This window comes from Tinamus guttatus, unplaced genomic scaffold (genome assembly GCF_059628265.1).
Source record: "Tinamus guttatus ecotype Peru unplaced genomic scaffold, ASM5962826v1 Tinamus_guttatus_pri_ptg000386l, whole genome shotgun sequence".
In the NCBI taxonomy this organism is placed as follows: Eukaryota; Metazoa; Chordata; class Aves; order Tinamiformes; family Tinamidae; genus Tinamus; species Tinamus guttatus.
The window spans coordinates 281,084-308,368 of NW_028288920.1; the positions used below are offsets into that span (position 1 = coordinate 281,084).

General features: G+C 50.6%; 1 protein-coding gene across 1 annotated transcript in view; it reads right to left on the bottom strand.

Annotated features, from left to right (window-relative positions):
* The window catches only part of DTNB (dystrobrevin beta), a 117,051-nt gene that overhangs the window by 75,858 nt on the left and 13,908 nt on the right, over positions 1 to 27,285 (bottom strand). The window contains exons 6-8 of the mRNA XM_088530763.1: positions 26,088 to 26,193; positions 13,680 to 13,846; positions 8,086 to 8,210 (exon numbers count right to left, since the gene is read on the bottom strand). Of these exons, the coding sequence (XP_088386889.1) occupies positions 8,086 to 8,210; positions 13,680 to 13,846; positions 26,088 to 26,193 (398 nt within the window). The remainder of the gene's footprint in view (positions 1 to 8,085; positions 8,211 to 13,679; positions 13,847 to 26,087; positions 26,194 to 27,285) is intronic.

Here is a 27,285-nt window from a genome sequence, read left to right on the forward strand (position 1 = left end):
GAAGACAAAATCCATATGGCCATTCAAAAGGATGCAGCGGCTATTCAATAGGGGCAGGCCCAAAGAGAAAAGGAAAAGCTACTTTAAAAAGTTCATAATGAAGAAAAGAAGTACACAGAAAAAAGAAGAACGTGGTAGAATGACCTTTTCATGGAATTCAAGGGTTGGGAAAATGACTCCGTACAGGACAGGGAGGTTCATGGCAGTCACCCCCCTAAGCAGCCCCAGGACAGGGATGGACCAGAACATGCAAAAGTAGGGGAGAAGTTCTGGGAATTGAGGATTTTCTGCTGCATTTGGCACTGGCAGACAATTAATGGAGTCGCATCCCATTCCAGGAAGCACAAGCGGGTGGCTGGAAGTGAGGGAGGGTCCAGGGAAGAGACACGGGAATGACAGAAAGCTGGAAAAGTAGCTGGAAAGACAAGGCCATTGGGCTGGGTGAGGGAGCCCGGCCCTTCCCCAAAGCAGGACACGAGGGAACACGGCGAGGCCCGCGCTTCCATCGCTGCTCCGGGATAACGGGATGCAGCTTTCCCGGGCCCGCACGGGCAGCGATGGAAGCTCAGGCCTCAGCTTCCAGGTTCCCGGGGAGATTCCCTGGAAGTTATCCCGGGCACCAGCACAAAGGGGAAGCCGTTCCCGGCATTCCCGCTGTGAAACACCCACCTGCCTGTTTCCCTCCTTCAGGAAAGAGCCGGTTCCGATCCCGTTCGGGGTCCTGGCTGAGCAGGCGGCAAGGGGAATAAGTCGCATTTATGGGAGCTGCTAACGGGAGCACTGCTCAGTGCTGCCAAACTCCTGTCAGGAAATGGGCATCACAGAAACGGAGAAAAACAGACAGAAAATTCTCTCCAGTCCTCCAGCAGTTCCATTAACCACCTAGAGCATTGCTTAGGAATTCCTGCGGAATTACTCTGAAACATCCAGGGAGCATTTCTGTATCCAGGTACGAACGGACCATCAGCAATTTCCATCGCCATGCATGACTTTGGCAGCGCATTTTAGGAACAAAGCAGAGAATATGGAAAAATACCTGCTAATATTCCTGCACTGCGAGCCCCAAGGGCAAACGCATCCATGGATATGCTGAGCCAACGGTTTTCCCCTATAAAGGACGGACACAACCACCATGAACTGGACTCACCCTCCCATTCCCATGCAAATCCGATGAGCAACGTTCCCCCCAAAATTTATGCTTATCTTACAAATTAATTTCTGCTTATTACTGTAATTACTCTCCGTTGTTTTAGACGTCACGACAAAGCCAGTGGCCGGTTCCCAGCCTATTCACAAGGGTTTTAAATTCGGGGTCGGAACCGAGAACCGCAGCATTTTGAGCTAACTTTTCCCTAAGCCTTTCCGGAGCTTCTCCAGCTATTTTCCAACTCCGTCTGATTTTCCTGCTGCCACTAAGCAGTAATCCTGGCAAAGCCGTCTTGATGCAAAGGGAGGCGGAAATAAAAGGATATAATCCACAGATTTGGGTCGAACGAGCGTGCAGCCCCAGAGCAGCGCAGGCCATTTGCGCCACGGGAGCGCTCCGGCCGCGCTCCGGATGGGAATCCCCGGGCTCCGTGGGAGCAGCAGCACAGGGCTCGTCTCCGAGCAGCTCTGCTCCGAAGCCATCCCTGTTTCCTACAAATGAGCCTGTTTATTTGCGTGCAGGGCCTCGAATAAGGATACAGGGGGATGTTTTTCCACTGCCTGGCGCTCCCAGCACGGCAATGGAATAGCGCTAGTGCCTGCAGACAGGGATGGAGCCGCGCGTTCCTTATTGTGCTATCCTGTGTATTCCCAGCGATCCGGCCCACGCGCACGGCTCCTCCTGACGGAAGGGCCCGGCGAATCCCGGCGCCTTCCCTGTGCCTGGAGCGGCTCCGCGCGATCCGCCATCCCGCCCCCTCGCCGCGGCGCTGCCTCTGCTCACCGGGGCGGCCGGGCCGCGGCGCGGGGACGCTCGGCGCTCCCGGATGCTCCCGGGACGCTCCCGGGATGCTCCCGCACGCAGCAGCATCCCCGGCCGTCGCCAAGGGAACGGGCGCACGTGACGCGGCGCTCCGCGCATCCGGCCGCGCTCCCGGAGCTCCCTTCGGAGCTCCCCCTGCTTCCAGGCAGGCGCAGCAGGATGCGCGGATACAAAGTTCTGCAATAGCCAACACCACCTTCCGCATCCACCTCCGCCTCCTTCCTGGGAATGGGCTGACGGCAAAGCACAAAAGTCCTCCTGGAAAACACGGCATTTCTTAAGGAAAGCCTCGGTGAAACTGCGGGAATTTGCAGGTTCTGACTTCCAGGCTCTGACCTTCCCGTTTGCAGAGGAGCAGCAGCAGCAAATCCCAAATCTCGGCATTTCCAGCACGGCCAAGGAGCTCCTCCAAGCGCAGCAAAGCAGGAGAGCAGCCCTGATGGCAGGAGCCTCCGGGAGCCTCCGGGAGCCTCCGGGAGCTTCCAGGAGCTTCCAGGAGCCCCTTTCGCTTACGAGCAGAGGGGAGACGGGAAAGGAGGAGGGAAGGAAGCTGGAAGGGAGGCAGCGGCCAGGAAAGGCTCCGGCACCTTCCTGCGGCCGCGCGCATCGAGGAGCTGCTGCTGCTCCCGTCGCTGCCCTGTTCCCTAAGGACAGACCCGACATTGACCTGTTTGGCTTCAGCTTCCATTGCTTCAGCTTCAACAAGTCTTCAAGCGTGACAGGAATCATACCTAATGCTCAATATCCTGATTATCCCAGAATACGGGTTATTGCCACAGTCTTGACAGCGAACACAGGTATTGTATGAGTTAAATTATTAAATTTAAATTAATAAATATAAATTATTAAATTTAAGTTATTAAATTTAAATTATTAGATTTAAATTATTAAAAAAACATGGACAATGCCCCCAAAACTTGATATCCTATAACTTGATCCCATAACGCCCAGAATTAACAATATCCCACTGTTAAAGAAAAGGTAGGAATTACTTATTAATAATGCAAAAAGACTAAGATTTGTATATACTGTGAGAACAATAACTATAAATAATAATTCAAAGTAGAGACCTAAAAATCAACATCTTTAAATTAGACTCCTTTGGCTGAAAAATGTCCTCTTATCCTTCAAGCAGCCTGAACTGGAGAAGGGGCTGATTGACTTGCTAAAGAGCCGGTAAAAATGAAACCTCAGTTTTGACCCTCCCCTCTTGAGGGTATTTCTGGATCCGGAATAATAAAATGCATCAGTTAGTTAGAGGCTCACCCAGTGTTTAGACCTATTATGTATTAATGTATTTAAGAGCATTAATCCATAAAGGACAAGTTGCAGGTAGGGTGAAGGTCCACACAGGACCTTTGGGCACGTCTGGATCCCTGAGCACCACGGTCTGATTCCCAGGCTGGATCTCACTTCTAAACCGGCCCTGTTTCCATCCCGCTTGGAGCCGGTGACCTCCAGAGCTCCCTTCCTACCTCGATCACTCCGGAATTCCAAAAAACAAGCAGGTAACACAGGCAACTTCCACAATGAAGCAGCAGTCTAGAATAACACAAACAGAAGTACCTGGAATGGGAGAAAAACTGGTTTCTGCCAAGGGGGGTAAGGAGGCTGAGAGCCAAGCGAGCTGCCCAGCCCCTGCTGCCAACCCCTGCCGTTTGCTACGGCCAAAGAAGGGGAAACAGAAAGCCCCAAACCTCAAAGAAAACACCCCGTTAGGCCGCACGTTGTATCAGCTCCGCTCCGCCTTGCATTCACATACCGAACCTGGCAAAACATTAAAATCAAGGAAAATATATATTTTCAATATGTTTAGGTTTCTAAATTTTTGTAGACTATAATACTATGTTTTCCATTAAAGAGCTTTAGCTTTTTAAATGTGTATTTATGTAATCCTGGTAGGAATGCATACGACGCGACAGAAGCAGGCGCTAATCATCAGTGGGTGACAGAATAAACATGAAAGTTAGAAAATCTGTTGTCATATTTTCGAAAAATAAACTCACCAGATGGTTAAGCAGATATTAGGAAAAAAAGAAAAAACAGCAATTTTGCAAAAAAATAAATGCTGAAGCATAAAAACAAGAGGATATCGAGACTTCCTAACTGCACCCACGCATCAAAGCCAATGCAAGCACAGAGTAAAAGCTGCAGATGCACAAGGTGGTACCTAGTGATGAACCACCATGGAAGGGGCGGCGGGACGGGAGTCTGGCTCTGTTTAACTGTTCATCATGAACCTGTTCATGTGGAGAACAGTCACCCGAACCATCCACGGGGTCCCCTTGGGCCACCCACGTCCCTGCCCTCTCCTGCAGCCGCGCTCAGCGAGGGAGGCCCCAGGTGATCACACCTCGTAGCTACAGATTTTATCCTAAAGGAGAAAAAGAAGAAGTTTCCACCCAAAGCAGACCCCCTAGATCAGCTACGACGCCTTGGCCCTGCTCGCACTGTGAAAGCGACGGGCAGGCCGGGTCAAGAAAGGATGACAGGGTTTGTAAACGTTTAGTTTTGTGCCTCCAGCGCAATGGAAACATCTTTCCCCGTTTTCCACTGGAGACGTCCCCGGCAGCGGCGCGGAATCCAGAACGTCGTTGTGGCCGGGTCGCTGCGTCCCTCGGGGTGCAGGAACACGGGTGCACCGCGCGCCAGGGCCCGGAGCACAGCTCCTCGCCGAGATCTGAGCAGCTTGTGGAGCTTATTTCAATGTGCAAAGGGAAACCTGCTGCGCACACCCTCCCTGCAGCCTCCTGCGGGGCATTTACCAGGAAATCTATCCAGCATCAAGCCCAAAAATCTTCCCAGCAGGGCCACGCCAGGCCTGGAGAGCAGGAGCTCAGCTGCTTTCTTGCAGAACCCCCATCTAAAACTGAGCAATTCCTGTCTTTTTTTCCCCAAGAGTCACAGAATCCCAGAATGCTGAAGGTTGGAAGGGACCTCTAGGGATCACCCAGTCCAACCCCCTGCACACGCAGGGTCACCTAGAGCACGTGGCACAGGGCTGCGTCCAAGCGGGTTTGGAGATCTCCAGAGAAGGAGACTCCACAACCTCTCTGGGCAGCCTGTTCCAGTGCTCTGGCACCCTCACTGGGAAGAAATGTTTCCTTAAGTTCCTGGGGAACTTTTGGTGCTTCAGTTTGTGGCCATTACCTCTAGTTCTGTCGGTGGCCACCACTGAAAAGAGGCCAGCCCCATCCTCCTCACTGCCTCCCTTGAGGTACTTCTAGACACTGCTCAGGTCCCTCTCAGCCTTCTCACACGAATCCTCTTGGTCTCCTGGACGTTTTGGAATCTCCCGAGGGTCCCTTTGCTGGCAATGGGACGGTGGAGGTTGGAAGCCCCTTTGGTGGCCTGCATGAGGTGAGCGGTCGCCAACAGCCCCGCGCTGCCGCTCAGCAACGTGAGCGACGGAGGCAGCTCCACAGCCCGGAGGCTACTGCTCCGTCACGACGCCGGAATCGGGAAAACGCTCAAATTATCACCTTAAATAACTCTGCGGCGAAAAAAAGCATTATTTCTTTTCCCAGGAAAACCAGTTATGTCAAACACAAGCCCTGCTTCAGCATAAAATAAATGGAGAATAGTTTTTTAATGCCTCTTAGTGTTATCCGTTTTTTGGACTGTAATTCTTAAAGAAAAAACGGGGGAAGCGTTGCAGTTGGCAGACACCAGCAAGCACAGTCAGAGGGTGCCAGTTTGACAGGCAGGTGATTCCTGCAGAATTATTCCCCAACGGCAGGAAACTCCTGCCTGGACACACTCAGCTCCGGAGGAGGACGCGGGCGGCAGCGGAGGGGAGGAGGAGCAGGATGCGCTCCATGATCCAAGGAAAACGTCCGTGTTTGCAGCAGGGACCCGGCGCGGCGGCGGGAAAGGCAGGGGGGCAGCGGCAGGGCCGGCTGCAGAAACAGCCCCTGTTTTGGGAAATCCAACTCAAGCAAATCCACGGCGCCCTCATTCCGCCCCCAGGCCCTGGAGTCTCCTGTGCTTTGCTAGATGGAGCTGTCAAATTCCCGGGTCTCGGAGCATAGCGGAATTTTTGCTTGCATTTTGCAAGGTCACCAAGCACCGGGGACGCACTGCAGCAATGAGCTGCTGTCAAACAGGGAACACTCCAGCCCAGGCAATCCTATTTGATGAAAACACGCTCCCCTTTTGCTTTTAAAACCGCAATGGAAATCCTGCTACCACTTTGATTTTGGGTTATCTATCCTTACAATTCATTACATTCACTATTAGAAATACTTTTCTTATTTTTATTCTGAATTTGTCTGGCTTCATCTTCCAGGCAGTGCCAAGGGGCTAAGCCTCCCAGGGCTCTATTTCCTTTCCCTAGGAATGGCACTAACGGAAATATCAAACCATTCCTTAGCCTCTGCAGGTTTAATGGAGTTGCTTGCATGTCCTTACGTGCAGAGACTCCAGTTCACCTGTTAATGCTCATTTCTAGCCCTGCAATCACTGACACGGATCTTGCCAAACCCTTCAGGTATTCCCCATCCTTCTGGATCGTGGCTATGGTGACTACGGAGTTTGGGAAGGACCACGGTGCTGCAGAGCGCACCAGGGGAAGCCTCCTGCCTGCATCCCAACGGCCACAGCCTCCGTGGTGGTAAAACTGCCCTGAAAACGGGAATTCAGCCCATTACACAGCACGGCCTCCCCGACGGCCTGGAGCACATTCCCCACACAATGTCCCCGAGGGGGGTTTTCACCTTATAGGAAGGACAGCTATCACACTGCCCCTACCAGGGCTTGTGCAAGGGAATAATCAAGTGGAATGACCTACGGGGCGCATGACACGCGAGCCAAAACGCATTAAGAGCTGCTGACAGGGAGAGCTCCGTGCACCGCCCTGGCGGGAGATGCTCTTGAAATACTCACTCGAGACTCAATTAACACACCGTAAAGACATTTTTTTTCTGGTGAGGATTTCCTTCTGTGGTTTTTGCAACACAGCATTAGCAGCTGGTGTGCAGAGTTATAATACCAGCATTTTAGTATTATTTTCTTAAACACGGGCTGCAAAGGGTGGCTGGAGCCAACGCGTGGATGATGCTGCGTTGGGCCATGATGTGAAGGGCCAAACCTGCCCACAGAGCTCCCAGGTCCCAGCAATGACCTGCTTGATCCGTCACAGAAACACCCAGGGGGAACACGACCCCCTGCCCTGCGGCTGCAACGAGCCCTATAGTCAGGAAGAGCCAAACTCGGGCTCGGAGCCGCACCAGGGCTCTCCACACCGCCAAAAACGACCATTTACAAGTGCAACGGAGCAGGGAAAACCGAACACTTAGAGTCCATTAAACCAGACCCAACTCCGCTCCCTGCAGAGGATGGAAACAAGTACCACAAAAGTTGGCCAATATTTGGCAATTACAAACTGGTAAAAAACACACAGCTAAGCAGGAATCAGTAAAAATCAAAGCCATGTTTTTTTAAAGAAGCTTAGTATTAGAATACATTCTGGCTATTCATTCTTTCACATCAAGCTGAGGATCTGGGGAGCACTGAAGCAGGTCTGCTTGGAGCCGGGGCCATCGCACCCACAGAACTGCTGGCAAACCCGGCACCAAAGCAACCTCAGTCTGCTCAAAGGCACCTAATGACGATGTACAACGAGGTGACACGAAGGGACAGTCACGCTCCTGCCAAGGACACCGAACCCTGCGGTGAGACCAGGACGAACACGGAGCCAGGGCCCCTGCGTTCGGCTGCCCAGCCCAGGCACAGGGCTAAACTGCCCAGGTACAGGGCTAAAACCAGCTGCTAATGTTAGATAATAACATGAAGTTGCAAGTAAATAAAGCCTGTTAAGTAACATTATTTTGTTGACGTAGATTCACCTATAACAAATAGGAAAACGTCCAATAATTTTCTGTGTAAAATGTAACATCGCTCAGTGCTTTGAAACATTAAGTAGAAAATACAGTCAAAGTTTGGGCTAATAGCTCAAACCACGAGTGTTTCAGAGAAACATTTACACCTTTTTATAGCATTGCAACTTCACAATTCCAATCTCAGCTCCCCTCTGCCAATCCTGCAATCAGATATATGCCCAAATACCCTCGTGTGTGTCAGTGACTAAGTGAAAACCGCGTTCCCGGGGTACTCACACGATGTGCGCCAGGTCGAGGGGCTTCTCCGGCTGCTCGGGGAACACGGGCCGGGGAGGCTCCCTGCTGGGGACGCAGCCCAGGGACTTGCTGATGGCATGGCTCAGCTTCTTCGCCGGCGACTTCTGCTTGGGAGAGAGGAGCAAATGAGCTGGCGGGCACCGAGGGGCCGCGGCAGCCGCGTGGCGGGAGCTGCAAAGTGCTGCAGGATGCGGAAACTTCCTTGGACACGCTGCCAAACCTGGGAAACAGGCAGGGACCGCGCCAGAGCCCACCGCGGCGCTGTGCGTGCATGCGTGTGTGCACCCCAGTGTCCTGGGAGCCCGGAGCTCGAATGCGATTGCAAACATAGAATCATAGAACCACAGAATGCTTAGGGTTGGAATGGACCTCTAGAGATCATCTAGTCCAACCCCTGCACACGCAGGGTCACCTAGAGCACGTGGCACAGGGCTGCGTCCAAGCGGGTTTGAAGATCTCCAGAGAAGGAGACTCCACAACCTCTCTGGGCAGCCTGTTCCAGGGCTCTGGCACCCTCACTGGCAAGAAATTTTTCCTTAAGCTCCCGTGGAACTTTTGGTGCTTCAGTTTGTGGCCATGACCTCTAGTTCTGTCGGTGGCCATCACTGAAGAGAGACCATCCCCGTCCTCTGCACTCCCTCCCTTGAGGCATCCAGCAAACAAACCATCTGGGGGGTCTTTCTGCCAGGACTTCAACCAAGGGGCAGGAACTCCCATAAAGGGCTTTCTGCAGAGGCCTTTCAAGCACGAGCATTGTAAGGACCCAAGGAAAGAAAAGGACCCTGTTTTAAGGGGGTAAATACGGGGTCTGCACCCATCAGCAATCACTGAGACGGGGGCCGTGTCCTGCCGTGTCCCGCGCAGGGGAGCTGCTCCCAAGGGCACCTTTTGTTCCACGTCTTCTCTGCTCCTGATGGACAAGACCAAGGTGGTCGGGAGCGCACGGCGCTCCATGGGGAGCTCGGGAATAACCCGGCAGCTCCGGCACAACCTGCCTTTTCTATCCCCTTCTTTCCAAGCCATCCTTTCCACCAGCCATCCACAGCTCCACGAGCTGCGTTACCCACACCGATGCCGTCCGGGATACTCCAGCTCCTGCAGGACGTTTCCAAGCGGAATCAGGACCAGCTCTCAAGGTACGTATTCCAATTAGCACTGACTTCAATATGAAGCAGGGCTATGGAGACTAGCAGCTAGATAGAAGCTTAGTAAAGTGACTATAAATTAGTAGCAAGTAATTACTACCTGTTTAATTAATTACCAACCATGAACTTTCTTCAATTATTTGCTTTTTGCCTCTGCAAGAAAGATATTTTTTCACGGCGAACCAACACGTGGGGGAATTGATCCCTCTGTGATTCCACCTGGTTTTAGTAGATTAGGTTACACTTCAAGTATGAAGTGAAATATTAATCCCTAAATCACGTTGAAAATTTCCACATGAATTTCTCTCTCAAATTATCCCCTTTCTTCTCCTTTTAGCTTGCTCTACCTTCCACCCTGGTCATCACTCAGTTCCTGCACAGACCACCTATTCTCTGGGTGCCTTTGCTGTGCTCTCTTCATTGCAGTATTTTTAGATTTTTTTAGAGGTGTTTTCTGCACTGCAGTACCCAGCAGCACGTCCCGTTGTGCTGCCCCATGATTTATTTTCTCAAGCAAACGCAACGTGGCCTGGAAACGCTGCAACGGAGCCGCTACAGCAGCTTCGCTTCCAGAAAATCACAGGGAAAAGCCCATTTCCATGGATCCGAGTGCTGGGTACCGCTTTGCAGGGACACTGGGAGCGAGGAGGGCACCGCGGGATGACCGTGTGCTGTTCACACCCCGTACGGACACCCCGACTCTCCAACAAAACAAATAAATAAATAAATGTATTTATTTATGTAAATAAATAAAAACGTGAACTACAGGATGCAAACAGCAGATCAGCCAGCGCCAGCGGGACATGGGGACAGGAGCGAAACCTGGGACTCCAGCCCCGGCCACCGTTCCCTCCTCCCCAGCGGGGAAAGTGGCCAAGGAGCTCGGGGGGTTGAGCCAGAGGGAGCGCGTGGGATGTGGTGGGATGTGGAGGGAACACGTGGGATGCTGCGGGAGCGTGTGGGATGTGGAGGGAGCGTGTGGGATGTGGACGGAGCGTGTGGGATGCGGTGGGAGTGTGCGGGATGCGGTGGGAGTGTGCGGGATGCGGTGGGATGTGGAGGGAACACGCGGGATGTGGTGGGAACACGCGGGATGTGGTGGGAGTGTGCGGGATGCGGTGGGAACATGCGGGATGCGGTGGGAACATGCGGGATGCAGTGGGATGTGGAGGGAGCGCACGAGATGCGGCGGGAGCGTGTGGGATGTTGCGGGAGCACACGGGATGTGGTGGGATGTGGAAGGAGCGTGTGGGATGCAGAGGGAGTACGTGGGGATGAAGCAGGATGTGGAGGGAGCGCACGGGATGTGGCGGGATGGGGCGGGAGCGCGTGGGACGTGGCGGGATGCAGCGGGACACAGCGGGATGCAGCGGGAGCGCACAAGATGCAGTGGGATGGGGAGGGAGCGTGTGGGACGTGGCGGGATGCAGCGGGACATGGCAGGATGGGGGGGAGCGCGCGGGACGTGGCGGGATGCAGTGGGACGTGGCGGGATGCAGTGGGACATGGCGGGACGCAGTGGGAAGTGTCGGGATGCAGCGGGAGTGCGCGGGACGTGGCGGGATGCAGCGGGACATGGCAGGATGCAGCAGGACGTGGCGGGACGCGGCGGGAGCGCGCGGGCCGGCGCGGCGCAGCGCACCGAGGGCAGCGTGCCCTCCGCAGGAGAGCAGAGCCCCTAAACTGGGAAAGCACGGCGCGGAGTGTGGAAGCAGCCCAGGACAGGCTGACGGGAGCGCGAGGAAGCGGCGCCGCGGGAGCAGGGAACCAGCCCAGCACGGCCAGGAACCTGCAGACACCCGGGGCTGCGCAGAGGGACCCGGACACGGCCCCGGGGAAGCCACTTCTGAACTAGAAACCGCATCAGCTAAAGGGGCAGCATTTCTAAAGTAACCTGCATTTATTTTTTTAATTAAACGCTTTAAAAATATATTATAATAATTTAAACACCTCTGGAGAAGGTGCGAGCGTAGATTTGACCTATAGTCCCAGAATTACCCTCCCAAACACATTCAGGCATTAGGAATTACCACTACTATGTGCACTTGGGGGCTAGATGCGGAATACACTTGTTTGTTTTGCAATCCTACCTATATACAGGTTTTCATGGGGGTTGCTGATGTTTTACATAATCACCACAATGTCTAAAAATGATGTGAGAAAATAACTATAAACTTCTCTGGAGCTGGGCAATGAAGCAGGGAACATTCCAGACCTTTCCCAAACCACTGGAGGAGCAAGTCTGGAACAACTCTGATTTAAAACACTCAGTCACGTGTCAGGAAATGGGAATGATAAAATAAAACCCAATCTCCATTTCCTTCCAGTAGTTCACCAGAATACAGGTCCTGCTGCCCTGTTGGATAACCAGATTCCAAGAGATTCACTGATTTCTTAAAGCGTCACCATCACCATCATCATCACCACCATCACCATCACCATGTGTCTTGCTGTGCGTTTCAATGGGCAAGCACTCCAAATTCCTGCGGATTCTGCCCAGACAGAATGTACCACATGTACACAGGTCATGCAAGTCTTCTAAACCAAAATTAGAGGAATAAAGACAGAAATTTGCGACGTCTTTCATCTAAAACTACAAACTAATCATTACATTAACATCAGAATAGTTTTCAGGAGTGTGCCCATATTATCGCAGTTGCTTACTTTAATTGCATTAACTGCTAAGCGTTTATGATTAAGAACTGTATGAACATAATTTGGTACTAATTTTTGTTCAAAAAGTACATAAAGATGGGCAAAGATAAAGACACAGAAGAGTAAGTATTTCTATAGGCGAGGACAGAACTGTTCCTCACTACCTTCTGTTTTCTGCTCTCAAAACCTCCCATCTTTTTTTTGAATATTCTCCCCTTGCCTTTTTTTTAATTTATATTATATCCCCTTCCTCCAATTCACATCATATCTTAAAAGTCAACATTTCTGAACAGCCTATTAACAATGAAACACCCCAAAAGTTAGCATGGGGGAAAAAAAAAAAAAAAAAAAAAAAGATTTGTAGATTTTAATACCAGAATAGAGACAATCCATCTAATTCAATGTGCTGCAAAAAGAGGTCAGAGGATTTCAGACGAAATACCTACACTATGAGATCTAGTGTTTAGATATGATTTTTGTACAAAAAGATCCAGACTGGATGTATTTACTTCAGAGAGTGATAATATATTAGTAATTTAGCTATTTAGATTGAAAGCCCCAAAAGTTTATTCCCTTTGCTCTGAAAAAAGGAACAATAATTTACTCTGAATTCTACCACCTTCTGCTTCCAAACACTGACCCTGTTTTCTAAACTTAAGGTTCACACTATAACAATTTTCCTTAATGGAGATAATTCCTAACTTCAACCCAAAAACATTTGAATTTCTCTTTAAATATGTATAAGATTGGGCTTAAATCTTTTTGCCATAAAATAGGCTTTCAAATCTGTATTTGTCTATTTCTTAGGATATTGTATAGCCACCTACCTAAATGTTATTTTCCATACAACTCGGTTAAGATTATTTAGTGGAGACTCTGCATTACCAACACCCACATTTACAATTCTCAGGGTGACAATGCAATGTTTTTCTTTTAAAGAAATGCCCGATTTAGCAGGAAAACATTTACAGGCTTTGTGTCTTGTTAAGCTAGATGAGAAGATATGGAAGAAGCAGGACCATGGGCAGGACTGGAGGAAAACCCATGGTTTAGGCTTTAGGAAAGAACTGTGGTGTGCTTCATACAGCACTGAATGTTACGGAAACCAATAAGTGAATGATATTATAGAATCATAGAATGCTCAAGGTTGGAAGGGACCTCTAGAGTCATCTAGTCCAACCCCCTGCACACGCAGGGTCACCTAGAGCACGTAATTACTTATGGAGAAGAGAAGGCTGAGAGGCAATCTAATCAGTGTCTAGAAGTACCTCAAGGGAGGGAGTGCAGAGGACGGTGCTGGTCTCTTTTCAGTGGTGGCCACTGATAGGACTAGAGGAAATGGCCACAAACTGAAGCACCAAAAGTTCCATAGGAACTTAAGGAAAATTTTTTTTAACAGTGAGGGTGCCAGAGCCCTGGAACAGGCTGCCCAGAGAGGTTGTGGAGTCTCCTTCTCTGCAGATCTTCAAACCCGCTTGGACGCAGTCCTGTGCCACGTGCTCTAGGTGACCCTGCGTGTGCAGGGGTTGGACTGGGTGATCTTTAGAGGTCCCTTCCAACCCTAAGCATTCTATGATTCTATGTACTTACTTAGGTCACAACAAAATTGGATGTATCTGTTGGTGCACTTTAGCAGTGCTATCTATAACAGTGCTGTTTATGGGTGTACTTTCACACCGTATCGCGCACAGCGGCGCAGGCGGCTGCGGCTCGTTCCCAACCAGGGTTGACCTCCAGCGGGAGCAGCAGGGGCGCGTCGGGAAGGGCAGTTACCCAGGACGAGTGCTCCTTCATCTGGTGCTGGTTGCTGTGCGTGCCGCTGGCGTGGCCGCGCCAGAAGCAGGCCTGGCACAGCTGGTAGTTGTGGCACTGCTGGCAGCGGTAGCGGAAGCCCAGCATGCTCTCGCAGCGGCAGTAGGAGCACTCCACGGGGTGGAACACTGGCGCGCCGGCGAGGAGGGAAGAAAAGAGACGTCAGGAGCGGGTCTTGGCAGCACCCCGGCCGTCACATCGCGTTAGAATAAAACAAACAGCAAAAAAACCCACATCTTACCCAAAACTCATTGCTCTGGGGAGATGATGGATTCTGAGTGCAGCACAGCTCGTTTTGGTGACATTAACCATAAATCTAAGGTGACAATATCAGTTCCATCTGAGAGTTTCCATACTTCTTTCATGACTTGTCTCCCTCTCCAGTTACAGAGGGACACAGACACCTCCATGCTGGTTCAGCAGCACGGAGGACACAGCGAGGGGACAGCGGAGCACAGAGGGGACATCCCCGAAGGGAACTAATGTCACCCCACAGAGGCTGCCTCCCTCTGCGGTCGGCTGAGAGCTTTGGCACAAAAGGCAAATTCAGAGCAGGACAGTGGGACTGCTGCTCCAAAGGACCTCCCAGCGTGGGATCCCCCCGCTCCCCACCCTCTCTTGTACCTCCAGAGCTTAAACGGACGACAAGATATCCCCAACACTTCTTACCATTTTGAAGCCCTAAAAAATAAGCTAGATGATACAATATGCAGGTCACAAACAGGCTAAAAAACAGATAGCTTCTTCCCTGCTCTTCTACCCGCTAATAAAATACCACAGCCTTACTCCATTTGAATTTCTTCTTTTTCTTTTTTTTTTTTTAATCTGGAAACAGGTCTTCAGGATAGACAAAAGAGGAAGGTGAGAATGAGGGAAAGGAGCAGAGCTGGTGCGTGGAACCGTGGACGTGGAGGTACAGGGGGGAGGCACCAGGGATAACCGCCTGGGAGAGGACCACGGGACGGGAGCGGGACTTTGTGGATCTGCCCGTTGGAAACTGCTGAACAATGCAAGGGAAACGGCGAGGGAACCCCTGATCCTATCATAGGAGTTGTGATTTAGCCATTCCGAGAGAAACTCGGAGCAATAATCTTCAGGACAACAAGGCTGATGTAGAGACACGTAACTTCTCCAGGATGGTTTGACCTGTCAGTGTCAATGTAGAGGTGTCCACTGTCTCCACACTGGGTACATACACACTAAGGGTCAGAACAGAGGGAAGGGCTGCTGCAAACACCTGGGTGACACTTAGAGAAGGCGGGTTGGGCACCAGCCTGCCCAGGCTATGGATAATTGCTATGTATAATTAACTCACCATCAGGTGATGACTTATTTAAGCACGTAGCAAGAGCGTTCAAAGCAAAGGACCTGGATATGATGGATTTCAAGGATGCAGATGTCCATGGGGAATAGACTAGAGCAGAACCGCAACAAGGTTTTGATCCAAAAGGGAGAAGAAGCAATGACAAGAGAGACTTCCAGATTTGCTCAAACAGTGTAAAATAACTAGGCGAAAGAGAAGATCAGAGAGGACCTCGAGTCAAATGGCAAAAGAGTTGGAGAAATTTGGGAAATGGAGGAGAGATGATTCCAATAGGACTTCAGCACTGCAGGCTTCAACCAGCTCATGGGAATTAGCAGGTGAGTTCCAAGGAGAAACAGCGCAACAAGAACAAGGACCCTGGAGAACCGCCAGTTCCTTAAGGAAATTACACAACAAACCAACCACCACCACGCAGAAACAGCCTCCGGGCAGGGAAAAAGGGCCAGTTGGCTAAAATCATGACCTCTTCAACAAGCTAGAATTCAAAACAAGGAATTCAAACCCAAGAATTTCACATACACTGAAGATTTGTGAAAATGTGAAAATTTGACCAAGTTATTACTGCAGGTTAAATGAAATAGGCAAATATGCAAAATCAGAAGAAATGAATGAGAGGAAACTAGCAATGGATTTCAAGAGAATACTACAAAAATTGTGAACACGACTCTTTACAGGAGGTGAAATTTGAGATTTGCAACTACTGATCTCTCATTTTAACTTACGGAAAATATACTGGAACAAATACTAAAGCAAATTACTGTTAGCACTCGAGTAACAGAAATTAGTCATGGTCAATATTTGTCAAGCCAACCTAATTTCATACTATGACTGGGTAATTGACCTTGAAGACAGGAAAGAGGTATTAAACGTGATAAATTTTTCATTTTATTCCAGTAATTCTTATAAAAATGGTTCCCATGATATTTTCATGATGGGTTTTTCCTCCCATGAGGGAAACACACACTAGATGATGGCAGCATTGTGAAAATGGATGCATATGTGGTAGGAAAAAGATAAGAAACCAGTTAAAGTGTCAGAATGGAAAATCTAGTGAGCGGGTCTCCAGAGGGCTTTCCTGCAGGTCATGTAAGTCACTATTTTCATAAACGTATTGAAAGAGGGACTAAGATGTCCCTTTTGGGACACAATACTTCCAGGAAGATGGGTTAACAAAGCATACAGAAGGAAGCAATATCGATGTCTGAACAAGGTCTAAAAAGATAATAAGGAAGAAATTGAGGTATCTTAGCTAGAAGTGAGGAAATATCATTGAAGACGTGAGAGGTACTTACAAAAATAACACTACAGCTCCAGAGCCAGTGGGCAAGAAACAGGTACCTAGAGGTTTAAGCTGCAATAAAGAAAAAATTTATGCTAGAACATTAGCAAAAAAGTTCTCACTCCATGAATATTTAACACTGATGCTACCCCAGATTCCTGTCCAGGGAGGTTTTGAAACTTTTGAAGTGTTTTGAGAAGATGCTGAGCAAATCTTTCGCGAATATTTACATACATTTGAGTTTGCCTTGGGAAAGGGGGAGGAAGCAAGTCAAAGCTTTATCTGTGCTGCTATCTCCCACCCCTGGAACAGCCCTCGTGCCAGCGGGCGTTAGTGGGACACTACCCTGCACAGCACAACCTGGGCCCTCTTCCCAAAAACATCTGAGCGACTTCTCCGCTTTGGTGAATTTAGCAGGCTAATATTGGTGAAATGGGGAGCCAGCCCTAGGGAGCCTGGAGCCAAAGAATAAAAAAATGGAACCGATATGCTTAAGGAAAGCAATAACACTGAAATAAATAGATAAATCAAGCTAATAATGCTGAGAGCATACTGCGGGCACTGCAAAAAAAGTGTGCTTTAATAAGAGAAGGCTGGAACAGCCAATATGAGGGTTTATCAGGCCACGGGCAGGAAAAGGCCATCGGGGTGGAAAGAGGGAGGCACCGTGTTTGCGCTGCCACCCGGATCCCCGAGGGACACCCGAGCACCGGGACCCTGCGGCATGGACTGCCACTGCGGCCCTGCTCCTGCCTTCGAGGCCCTGCTCCACTCACACTGCTCGTGCTTCTCTTTTCCTGCTAGTTCACTACCTTAGCGACCTGTTTATTATTATTATTGTTTTTAATCTTCTCTTCTGTGGTTGTCTCTTGATGCCCCCCGCCATTGGGGGCAGTGGGACTTGCAGGCTCCTCTGCTCTCCTCATCCTCGGGCTTTCCCTTTCCTGGCTCCAAGTCCGGCGGATCCAGGCCCTTCCCTGGGCCTCTCCAGAGACACAACCTGCTCCTTCCTCTCCTCGCTCCTGCCCGAGGAGCAGGTCCCTGCGGGAAGAGCAGGGACGGGGGCAGCTAGGGAAACGGGACCTTCTCCTGCCTCCTGCTCACGTATCCTCTTACTGTCACTAACCTTTACTCCCACCTTTGACCTTATCAGCCCTCTTGCCACCAGTATTCAAACGTCCTCTCCTTTCCATCCCATTGCTTCTCCGAGTGGGACACGTTACATTCTCCCAAATGGAAGCTGGGGGATGTGATGTGGACTTTCTCCTCCTCCTCCAACACGGATATGCTTCTCCCTCGCCCTCCTCCACCAATGTGTCCTATCCAGAGGTCTTCTCGTGCCACCTTGTGCTTCACCTCAGGCTTCGCACCCACGCGGCCTCTTTTCTCTTTCTTGCGCGGGGAGAGCTGTCCCCCCAGCTCTCCCACCTGAACATACAAGCAAGACCTGGCTTCTTGGCTGTTGAAGGGGTGAATCTGACCACGTTTTCTCCTCGCCGTCACTCTCTCGTCCCCCACAAGGCTGACCTGATGCCCCCTCCTGCAGTTCGGGCCCCTCCAAACCCTCTTCCTCTCCCGCTCCAGCCACAGCCCCTCGTTCCTGCTTCCCAGCCACGGCAACTCCTCAAGCATCACCCCAAATCCCATTTTCTTCCATGTCCTGGAGGAAGACACCACATCGTGTCCTGTCTGGGCATCATCTCACCTCGCACTTCAGCTACCGATGCCAAAACCAGGCTTTTTATTCTGAGCAACGGCTGTCACAGGTTGGGGGGAGAAGGGATAAAATTAGGGCTTCTAGAAGATGACAGTGATGTACAGGATAGATTATTAAAGTGAAATAATGAAAAAGAGCTTTAGAGGAAAATTCTGAGCCTGTATTTTGGCTATGTGCTTTAAAATGACCCTAATTTTCAGCTGTCTCAGTCAGGTGAGAGGCAGGACCGAACGTGAGGCCCTGGCCTGGGGGCAAGAAGCCCACGGGAGCGATGCTGCGGAAACAGGGTGGCCAACGGAGCCAAGGAGAACAGCGGGAATCCCAAACGACGCTGGAAAAGGCAACCGGGAAGCTAAGGGGAACCGAAGAGAGCTGCAAAACACAAGAGGAGAAATCACAGAAGAGATAACAAACACAGAAAGGTAAAGCAGGGTGAAGAGGGACTAAAAACATCTAAACTTGGTACAAATATGTTTTGGAGAGGACCTGGAAGAAATAATTGTTTGAAACTCTGGCTAAGATGCTTCATATTGGAAGAGAAATACTTGGGGGAACTTGCCATGACTGCAAGTGCAAACCTTTATTTAACATCTATCTTCCAATTATTCTTTTACATGTGCTACTAACAGCTATGTCTGTTAACAAGACAGGACTTGCTCTACACAACTTTGCTATGTAAAATGCAGGTAGTATACATGCCAAGTTCCAGGTTTTCATTATTTTTTCCATGGAAACTGTTCAAGCCACTGGAAAGAGAACTTTAGTACCTTTACCTGAATCAGTGACAGGGAGAAACTTGCTTGGGTGACAAGTTAGAGCAGGACTCTCCATCTTCCTGTTGACTAAGGAGGGAAGGTGGCCTCCTTGGTCTCAATTACCAGTTGAGAACACACTCAAACACCCTTCGCTCCTGCATCCTGCCCTGTGGCCGGGTAGCCCCGTGCTCAGCACTAAGAGCAGATTTGCTGCCTGGAATTCCCAGGATATCTCAGATGCATAAAAGCTATTAAAATACACATCTTCCCAAGATATTTGCTGACAATTAACGAGGTACACACTAAAACACACCCTCTGCTTGGGGATGGGAGAAGAAATACAGATGAAGAGAGGAAGAGACACTGTAAGGTTTTGTGCCCCTTCCCTCTAAATCATGAGTCTTAAATTCTAATTTCCCAAAATTAGTTGGGAAAAAAACCTCAAGTCTGTATGTGAATTATGAGAGCAACGATAAAAAACTTCTCTAAATAAACCCAGATTTCTGGGACTAAACACATTCCGCTTCCCTCCCTGCTGCAGGATGCTGCTTTTCCACCTGTGATCCATGGAGCCTGTGGAGCAGCAGATGATTATGAAGAGGGACAATTCTGCAGTCAGAAACCCCTCTAAAATAATGTGCATCCCGTAAAAGGCTCCAACTGATGGGCAGCCTCAAGTCAGGATACTCTTCTTTAAAAGAAATTACTTGTATGTATGGAAGACTCTACCAATACATTTCTTTCCTACTGAGCTTTTTTTTAAACCTACTGACAAAAGCAAGGGCCGTGCAGAGCACCATGAGAATGCCCAGGGCCTCTCAAGAGAAAACCCAGAGCATTTTGGCTTTCTAGTAATCATAAAAACATCCTGTCTCATAATCCTAATAAAGAAACAGGGCATTAGTTTCCCATGGATGACGGCGATACGCTCACAGCACCATAGGAGAGACTGACCTGGAAGCACGGGATTGATGGAATTCCCTCCCGCGGGAGCTCTCAACCCCCTTCAGAACTTGCTGGAATGATTCGGAGCTTCTAGGGAAGCTCCAGATTTACTGATTGCACTGAGGGCAGCCACAGCTCGAGCAACCCCAAGGGCCTGGGACGACGCGCTCCGTGCGGAGCGTCCTGCAGCGGGAACCTCCTCCGCCGGAGCCGTGTTCAGTTACTGCGTTTGGAGTACGACACGGTCTCCACCCCGGAGAACCTGAACCTAGCAAGGTACCTCCAGGAAGGTGAATGTAAACTCCAGAGAACAGGAAAGGCACATTTAAATGAAAAAAAAAACAATTTTTTTCTTACAGCTATTTTTTTTTTCTGTTTTTTTCCCACTTTGTTACAAATGGAAGAGGAAAAAGAACGCCGCCTGCAACCTCCTTCCACTCCAGTTTACAAAGATCCCATGCACAGAAGCGTAAGGAAGGGGGTTTGCACGCGTCCATAAAAACACACGAGCTTGCGCTGCACGTGGACACGCAATGGAGAGGATGGCTCTGCAACGGGACGAGCCGGCCTGTTTGCTTGGAGCAGCACAGCAGGAACCAGGGGGATTCTGTCTGATGCCTTGGGAGAGAAGAGTTTTCCCTTTTACTTATAAATGTTTTTTTTCTCCAGTAAAACAAGTCCAGAGCTTAACTGCCTTTTGACTATATGTGACTTGCAAAGACAAGGGAGGAAATCGCCGGGCGCTGCCTCCGACGCGGCTCGGCAGCGATGGCCTCGCTCAGGAACGGGCACATCCGCAATTGGGAAGCGCCGGCACCCGGCTGCAAGGGAGGGGTGGGAGAGAAGAGCTCTGCCCTCCGACACGGGGGTGTAAACCAAAACCTGAGTCCAGAACAAGATTACCGAGTAATGATAATGAAAGGAAATGTGGCCAAGGAAGTCGTAGTAAATGCATGATTTTAAAGGATATGGATTGAGCGTGTTTTACCAGAAAAACATCATTTGCAGATCGTGGTTGAAGGGGAGAACAGTGTTTCCTTGCAGAGGATGCCAGGGACCAAGTGAATGTGGTCGCCATCGCAGTCGTGTCTAGCACCACGGGAGGCACCTCTGGAGCCTTCTAGCCTGACCCTGTCCCAAGCGGGACAGCTGGAGCTGGCCCAGGGCCAGGCAGGGCCTGGCACCTCCAAGCAGGAAAGCTCTGCACCCTGCTCCGGCCTTGCCCCTCTCAGCATGGAGCAGGGCTTTCTTACATATAGAGACACGTAGGACCCCCCAGGCTCCTCTTCCCAGGCTGCAGGATCCTGCCGGCGCCGGCGTCGCTCCGAGCGCAGCCCGGGACGGGGACGGCCCCTTTGCTGCAAGGGCCCCTCGCCGGCTCCTGTCACCCCAGGTCCTTCTCCGCAGGTCACCCCAGCGCGCCCGGGCGCAGGGGGTCATTCCCCCTAGTGCAGGGCTCTGCTCTGGCCTTGGCTGAGCTTCAGGGGGTTCATGAGGAGAGACCCCAAAATTATCTTGTTAAACCTTCAAGTTCTCCTGTAGATTGCACTGCGATGCAACCGTTTCATGACCACGAAAACCTCTCTCTGCAGCTGTGCCAGCCTGTTTGCAAACACAGTTCAGCACCTGCAGCAAAATAACTGCACGACGTGAGCGGGTTCGCTCTCCTGTACACGAGGGAGGCTGCTGAGGCCCTCAGGGCGTCCCCCGACGGCGTCCCAGCTGGACGGAGCGCCCTGCTCCCCCAGGCCACCAAACCTTGGCTCGCGGTGGGACACGGATGCCATCCCGGGACACTCGGCACCACGACAGGGTGAACCCGGCTGCTGCAGCTGCCACCTGTGAGCGCTGATGCACAGGAGAGGCGCACGGGCAGCCTCGACGCTTCGTCCACAACCTGAACGTACCCTTTGGTGAGAACCACCCAGCTGCTGCTCTTCAAGACGCGCTTACCGAGATACTGACTGAGCTCTGGGGATTCAGTACATCAGAACAGATTAACCAAATACCCACCGGGTGCCCATAATTTTCTGCATTTTCCCTCGGGAAGGAATCATGACTTCTGACGTGCACAGAAGGCTGCTCCTTCACCAATTCACTTGGTTAATGTCGTTGTTCATATCAAGATTGAAGACCTACACCCTGCAGCCCGTAAGGGTTGACCAGGTGTCCATAGAGGAAGGGAACTCGGCTTGAGCAGACCCCTTAGGCAAGACAAACCCCTGCTCTGTTTGCATGCCCGATGTGGAGCAGCTGCCCTCCCATCCGGGCTAGAATCCCAGCAGAGCAGATCCCAGGGAAGCACATGAAACCCGGCTGGGCTCCGGTCGAGGTGTCACGGGACCATTGAGGCCTGCTCCAAACGAAGGGAGATCCAAGCTACAGCGTGCTAACAGGTCACACTTTCTTCCATCTGGATCGATTTTGCCTTTGAGTTAACGGGACAACAAGGTGTTTCTCATGCAAAGGCACAGTGCAGCTATACAGCTCAACAAGAGCTCGCAAATCCATGGCACATCTTCCGGTAAGAGAAATGAAAACTTGGCACCAGAGGGGGAGGAGAAGATAAAGCACATTCTGGTCACCTACGGAGTTTGATGGCATTCAACAACATAGTTCAAGGCAGGATTGAACACTCAACGTCCTCAAGGAACGCAGAACATTCACCACAGGAAATGAAGAAATTCAAATGCCGACGGACTTCATCCTTAGGGAGCTGCGGATCTGGCGCCGTGAAGACCGGTCGGTGTCGAGGAGCCCAGAGCGAATCCTCTCGGGCACAGACTGCCCTGCTCGTACCGCTGACCACCTTCCGAGAAGGTTTTCTCATTGGCGCCTAAACCAAGCGGACCACCTTGCTCCAAAAGGTGACCTTCCCATGGGATAATGTCTGGCAATGGCACGTGTTGTTTAAATTAATAAGTTAACATCTCTCCACGAGGCAGTTCTGAGTGCATTGCTCCTTTCTGGCACTATTCAGCAATTACAGAGCTGCGGTCCAGGAGAGGGTTCAAGCTTCATAACCTGGTGTTGGTATCGGATTAGAGATGAGGATCAGAAAAAGCTGCAGTTGTGATTTCCTCTTGTAAAGATAGAAAAGCTTCGTGTTTCTCTAGTTCTAGAGACCTACAGCGAGCATCAGACAGCATCAACGAGAGGGGCCGTGAGCAGCACGCGGCAGATGGCTCTGATGGCTGGCCACAATTAGAAAAATAGCAGAGGGTATCTGAGAAAGAAACAGTATTGGTGGGAGCAGCCCGCTACCAAATATGAGCTAAGGATTAGAGAGCATTTGTGGTGATGATCCTCAAAATCATACAGGTGGTTTTAGGCTGCCTGTGCAGGTGACAAAATCCCGACTGAAGGTGTTAGTCCAACCCAGCACATTTCCCAAAACAGGCAATGATCTGGATTTAAAGCAGCACTGCTGACTGGGTAGTTTTATGGTTTAATCTACTTTCTGGAAGAGTTTCCACCTGAAAGGTGGCAGGCATTTGTGCAGCTTCCTATAGTAAAATCATGCTCCATAAAGGCAGCGCCAAGTCCATACAAATATTTTTACGGAACTGTCAAATAGCTGTGGAAAGGGCTAAATTGTTAATGAGTCAAGAAAAATCCTACGAACCCAGCGCTCTGCACTGCTGCAAACAACATCTGCACGTTGCCCGGCCTCGCAGCCCTGCGCTGCCCTCAGCACGGGCACCACGCGACCAGATTTACAGCATCATTCCCCATTTGCAACAGCCTACACTGACTTCCACAGAACATAAGTAAACACTTAACCATCCCCCTGGCTCTGTATTTTCATTAGTCTACAAAGCTTGTCTTCGTGAGGAGTTTTCACACCCGTTTTTCTCCGCTCTCCATCTCGGGCCGTTGTTGTTGTTGGTTCCACGGTGACTTGCGATCCCGGCCAGCTGCACCGTCCTTCCGCAGGGATGGACAACGGATCCTTTCATCGCCTCCAACTTGCTTCCTCCTTGGTGACACAAGCGGAGCTGAAGCTCCACGTCTATTTTCCTACCGCATTCCCGCTAATCCCAAGCGCCTCCCTCTGCCACCTCCATCCTCAGGCTCCCAGCAGCAGCCCCCAGGCGCAGTAAATCGGGGGGAAGAGCAGGGTTTTCAATGCACCACAGCTCAGGATGCAGCCAGGGAGGCAGCGCAGAGGGGGCTGCTGAGAACCAGCAAACTCGTTCTAATGGCACGAAGATTAGCATTATCCCAGTGCTAAACCTAGGCACTACATTTCTTTGGAGAACATCCCTGGAGATGTTAAACTTAGGGAACGACTGACAAAAATGCAGGAGCAGGGAGATCTCAGCAGCGCCCATCAGGACAGGGCACTGAGCAGCAGCTCCCGCTGCGGAGCTGGGATTGCGGATTCCCCGCTAACCTGCAAGGATAATGTTATCCTGGATATCCAGGAATTCCTGCTGGCTGCTTCCAAGTCGGAGAACGATGAGCCTGCTGCCTTGTCTCCGGATCTCGCCACCGTTCCACTCGTGCCCAGGCGCCGCCTTTAAACATGATCTCTGCCCTGCAATTCCGTGCCGACGGATAACTCGCACGATAATCCTGCTGCCTTTTCCTGCCTTTCTTTGTCTACCATACGTGTTTTGCTTCAAGCATGAGTTTGTACGAACGAGAAGGGGAAGGAAGAGGAGGAAAGCAAAGCAAAGCGTGGCCCTCAGCAGTGCAGCCTGAGAGGCTGCAGGAGGAGGCAGGACAGCAGCCTCCTCACCTCTTCTCCAAAGATCTGTCTCCATCATGTGATTCCCCCCACATTCCATTAAAAACCGCTTTTAAAAACCACTTTACTGTCACAATGGACAGTAAATGTTTGCAAATATACAGAGCAAGAGGGACGGGCAGCACCAGAAGCTGCAATGCAGAACGACGGGGCACGGAGCAGCACAGCCTCAGGCTGCTGAAGCGCTGCCCCCACCCTGAGGAAACCCTCACGCAGGCATCTCCGAGGGGACGAGACAGCAAACGCCACAAAGAGGAGCAAACCAGAACCAGGGCAATGCCTCGACACGGCACGGGACAGAGCACGGGAGAGAAATCCCCAACACTGAGCTGGGGACAGAGCACGGGAGAGAAATCCCCAACACGGAGCTGGGGACAGAGCACGGGAGAGAAATCCCCAACACTGAGCTGGGGACAGAGCACGGGAGAGAAATCCCCAACACTGAGCTGGGGACAGAGCACGGGAGAGAAATCCTCAACACTGAGCTGCAGACAGGCTGCCCAGGTCCCAAAGCTGTGCCTAGAAATAGCTGGGCAAGAACTAGAGCCCAGATTTTATCCACCTGGGTGTCAAAAAGAGGAGGTTTATACACCCCGAGACGTGTATCCGCTCCTTAACCTGACAAAGAGGTGGCAACTGGCAGGGCTAAGGATTCTAAGGATGCTAACATGGTTTTAGTCTGCGGGAAAGGAAGCAGAAGATGAACTTTGGCTTATGGAAGGAGAGGGAAAAAAGAGGAGTTTTTCTTTTCTAGAATCACATAGCAAACACCACACCCAGCCAGGGCGTGCGAGTGCACAGTGAATTAGGCAGGCTGCCCCTTCACTAGGCACAACACACGTTTGGCAGAGCCGTGCAGAGCACATTCTGCTGCAGGAAGACGTTCCGGAGCCGCGTCAGCCAGGGTTCTCCTTCACCAGAGCAGGCTGCTCAAGGCCTCCAAAGCACTAACATCTATGCAATGTTAAAACAAAACCAAACACCCTCATACCTTATTATTATTGCATTTACCCTCCCTTAATCTTCAGTTTTCCAGCACTTCTTGCTCCTTAATTACTTTTGATGGGCAATATAAGGGGAGTTTCGAGCTAAGAGGAGACCTGACGGTGCAGGAGAGCAGCATTACCTCCCGTGCTGAAAACACAGGAGCGGACGGTGCACTCGGATGCTGCTCAGGACAGACCCGTGGGGGCACCAGCATCTTTGGGAGCTCACACTCGGCAGGACGGCGCGAGGGAGAGGCTTTTGGAAAGGCTGCACAATGAACACGAGCACTTGGAGAACACCTTTTCTTCTGTCGTGTCTCTTGTCATCGTTCGCTACAAGAGACGTGAGAGCTCTAACTGGGGAAATGCCTGTTTCCAGCTAATGCTGCTCTGCTGCTGGTAATTGATTTCCAGGGCAATCAGCCCCGGCGAGCACGGAGCGCCCGTCACTCCGGCTCAGCCCCGGGCCAGGCGCCCTGGGACCGATACTGTTACAGCGGGAACAAGGAGGGCATTAAGTGCTCGGTTACATGGAAACACACTGGCTTTTCCCATAACGGGCACTTTGTTCGGACCAGATGTTTTCAAAAACCAAAATATTCCCACTTACCATTTTCAACGTGGGCAAGTCTGTGCACGAGGGGCAGCCACACAAGGCACTGGGGAGGCGGGTCGGCCATCAGCGTGTCTAAAAACATGTTCAGCGTGATCTTTTTCTGCAAAGAAAGAAAAGAGAAGTAGCCCATAGTTTGTGTCATATAAAATTAAGACTTTTCTTATAATTATGTCAGCCTAAATTTGGCTGATTCAGTTTCTGTGTGCCAACAATATATCATGTGTTATAAAGAACAGATAAAAATCACGGCCTTGTTGCTCAGGAAGTTTCCATCTCTGTTAGGCAAACAGTAATGCTGCAGAGAGGGTATTAGCATGGACACAGGATAATCCCAGGAAATTAATGAGAGGCAGCTGAACGGAAAGTTCCACAAAACAGAGGACTCGCTGGTCAGTGGGTCCTGAACTGCAGTTTGAAACTCCCATTTTGAAGAGTGATACAACAAGAAATGGGAGAGGAGTTTAGTCAGCAATGCAGAAAATGGCACTGTGAACACCCAGGCCGTATGGAGATGTAGAAATGCACACAGAAAAAGAGCAATTACAACTAATATTCACATCTTATCTAAGCAGTATTTGCTCTTTTAAATAGAGAAAAAGAGACAAACAAGAGGTAAGGGGAGAATCTGAGTTATATTCAAAAAAGATAAAATTAAATCATGAGGGGAAGGAAGTCAGCAATGGGGCATTTTAAGGGTAATATTTCCTAATGTTTCAAAGTCAGAGGAGCTTGAAAAAAAAGTTCCAACGCTGCTACAGCATTCCAATGCTACTCTCATCTTCCAGGGAATACCACGGGCTCCTTTCAGTGGCCAAACCCCAGGCAGTTGTCGTTGCAATGACACTGTGACGGCTGCAACGAGACGTTACCGCGTGTCCCCTCCTCCGCAAGGCATGGCACAAAACTACATCCCCGAGGCAGCCCGGAGATTTACACGTTCCTTCACTGCGACCCAAGGAAATTGCATCAAACAGGGGTGTGTTAGACCTCATTTGTATTTCCAGGCGTCTCTAATTAAGCGACTTAATCTGCGGCTCTATCACTGCGTGCTTACACCACCCTTACACACAAGGCAGTATCGCAACATGATCCCTATCTGCATAGACATCTCCAGCTCAACATATCAGACATATCTTATCTTTCTTAGTCGTTTTGAACGAGACTGCACATCCTGACCGCCACGCAGGAGCAC